Below are 1554 nucleotides of genomic sequence, written 5' to 3' on the forward strand. Positions count from 1 at the left end.
ACACACACACACACACACACACACCTCTAGCTGTTTGTGCAGGTTGTTAATGTCTTGTTGGCGTGTCTCTTTCCTTTGATTAATCAGATCCAGCTCTGTCCTCTGCAGCTTCTTCTTATTCTGAATGTCACGCAGCCGATCTGAGATCTGACGATGCTTGTTACCCTGAGGTACAGAGAGACAGAAAGACAGATAGAGGTGTTAGAAACTTAATAATGGGTGACAGACATCTGGACATAATGAGGGTACGTCTATGAACGGCTTATGTGTTGCTCTGAAATAAACTCTAGATATTGTCTCTTCACCACTCACCACAGCCTCCAGCTCCATCTCCAGACTCCTTTTCTTTGCTTTCAATCTGATTATATCATCCTGCTCCTGCTCCTTCTTTATCTGGAGCTCTCCTCGCCTCCTTCTCTCCCACTCCTCCTTCCTCTGACGCTCAAGCTCCCGCTGTGCAGCCTGGAATGATCACAGACAAAAGACACTGAAGTAAATATATATTCACAGAAGTGTGAACAAACATTTCTACTATTAAAAGAAGGAAACATTCATACAAAAAAATCATCCTTTTACATACAGTATTTACAGCTCATTCAGAAAGCTGTAACATGCTCCCCCACCTCTTTTCTCTCTATCTCTCTCTGTCGCTCCTCTTCTTTCTGCCTCTCGAGTTCCCTCTGTCGCTCAAGCCTCCTCTCCTCTTCTTTCCTCCTGAACTCCTCAGCCTCCCGAGCCTCCCTCTCTCTCCTCTCTCGGTCCTCTCTCTCCTTTTGAGCCCGCCGCTCCTGCTCCCTCCTCTCTGCCTCCCGCAGCGCCAGTCGTCTTTTCTCCAGTTCTGCGTTTCCTCGCTCCAGGTTGGCTTTGAATTTATCCTCAAATGACACTGAATATAGACGGGTAAAAAGTTTATTATGATTGTGGAGTCAAATCCTGGAAATATTTACTCTGTTTTATAAAAATGCACAAATAATGATTACTTATTTGAGCTTATATGGTTAAAATATGTTGGAAAGTTAAACCAGAAGGATGGATTACACAACTCTCCTATCTTACCATAATCAAAAACAGGTCCCAATATTTAAAAACAGCTGATACAAACTTTAAATCAAGCTTCTACAACTTGCTTTGTGATTATGATAGTGTGTACAAATCCAACAACAAAGTATTGCCCTACTCTACTTTAGAGTTACTTGGATGTTTTCAACTGCCTATGACTGTGTATGTCACAACAGTGAGTGTATGTTTATGGTGATCAATGGAGAGTTTGGCAGCCAACTCAGCTGCACAGCTGTGATCCATAGCCACTGATTGTAGTGAGTTTGGTTACTAGGTATGGTTTTAGCCTTGTATTATCTTAGAGAGAACAAGCTTTAACACTGTGCCAGTAGTTAAACGAGACTGCACTCTCTTTGCTAGTGTGGACGTGTGAGCACTGACTGTTGGTCTTGGCTTTCTGTGGAGGTTCTATGTCCAAGTCATCAGTCAGAGCAGCATAGAGAGAAGAGCTGGATCCATTCATTGCACCCCTGCAATAGTTAAAATAATTTGTTT

At 42.8% G+C, this 1554-nt stretch overlaps 1 protein-coding gene across 1 annotated transcript; it reads right to left on the minus strand.

Annotated features, from left to right (window-relative positions):
* Positions 1–24: 24 nt before the first annotated feature.
* On the minus strand, positions 25–1525 carry LOC147820228 (uncharacterized; the record flags this gene model as incomplete). Its single annotated transcript, XM_087174228.1, has 4 exons — positions 1441–1525; positions 624–886; positions 313–462; positions 25–165 (listed from the first exon to the last, which is right to left on the minus strand). Coding segments are annotated over exons 1-4 (636 nt in total), but the record flags the coding sequence as incomplete, so codon positions are not given.
* Between the last annotated feature and the right edge of the window lie 29 nt (positions 1526–1554).

The sequence above is a fragment of the Seriola lalandi genome, unplaced genomic scaffold (assembly GCF_002814215.2).
Source record: "Seriola lalandi dorsalis isolate HSWRI2012SDOR001 ecotype SW California unplaced genomic scaffold, Sedor1 jcf7180001976418, whole genome shotgun sequence".
In the NCBI taxonomy this organism is placed as follows: Eukaryota; Metazoa; Chordata; class Actinopteri; order Carangiformes; family Carangidae; genus Seriola; species Seriola lalandi.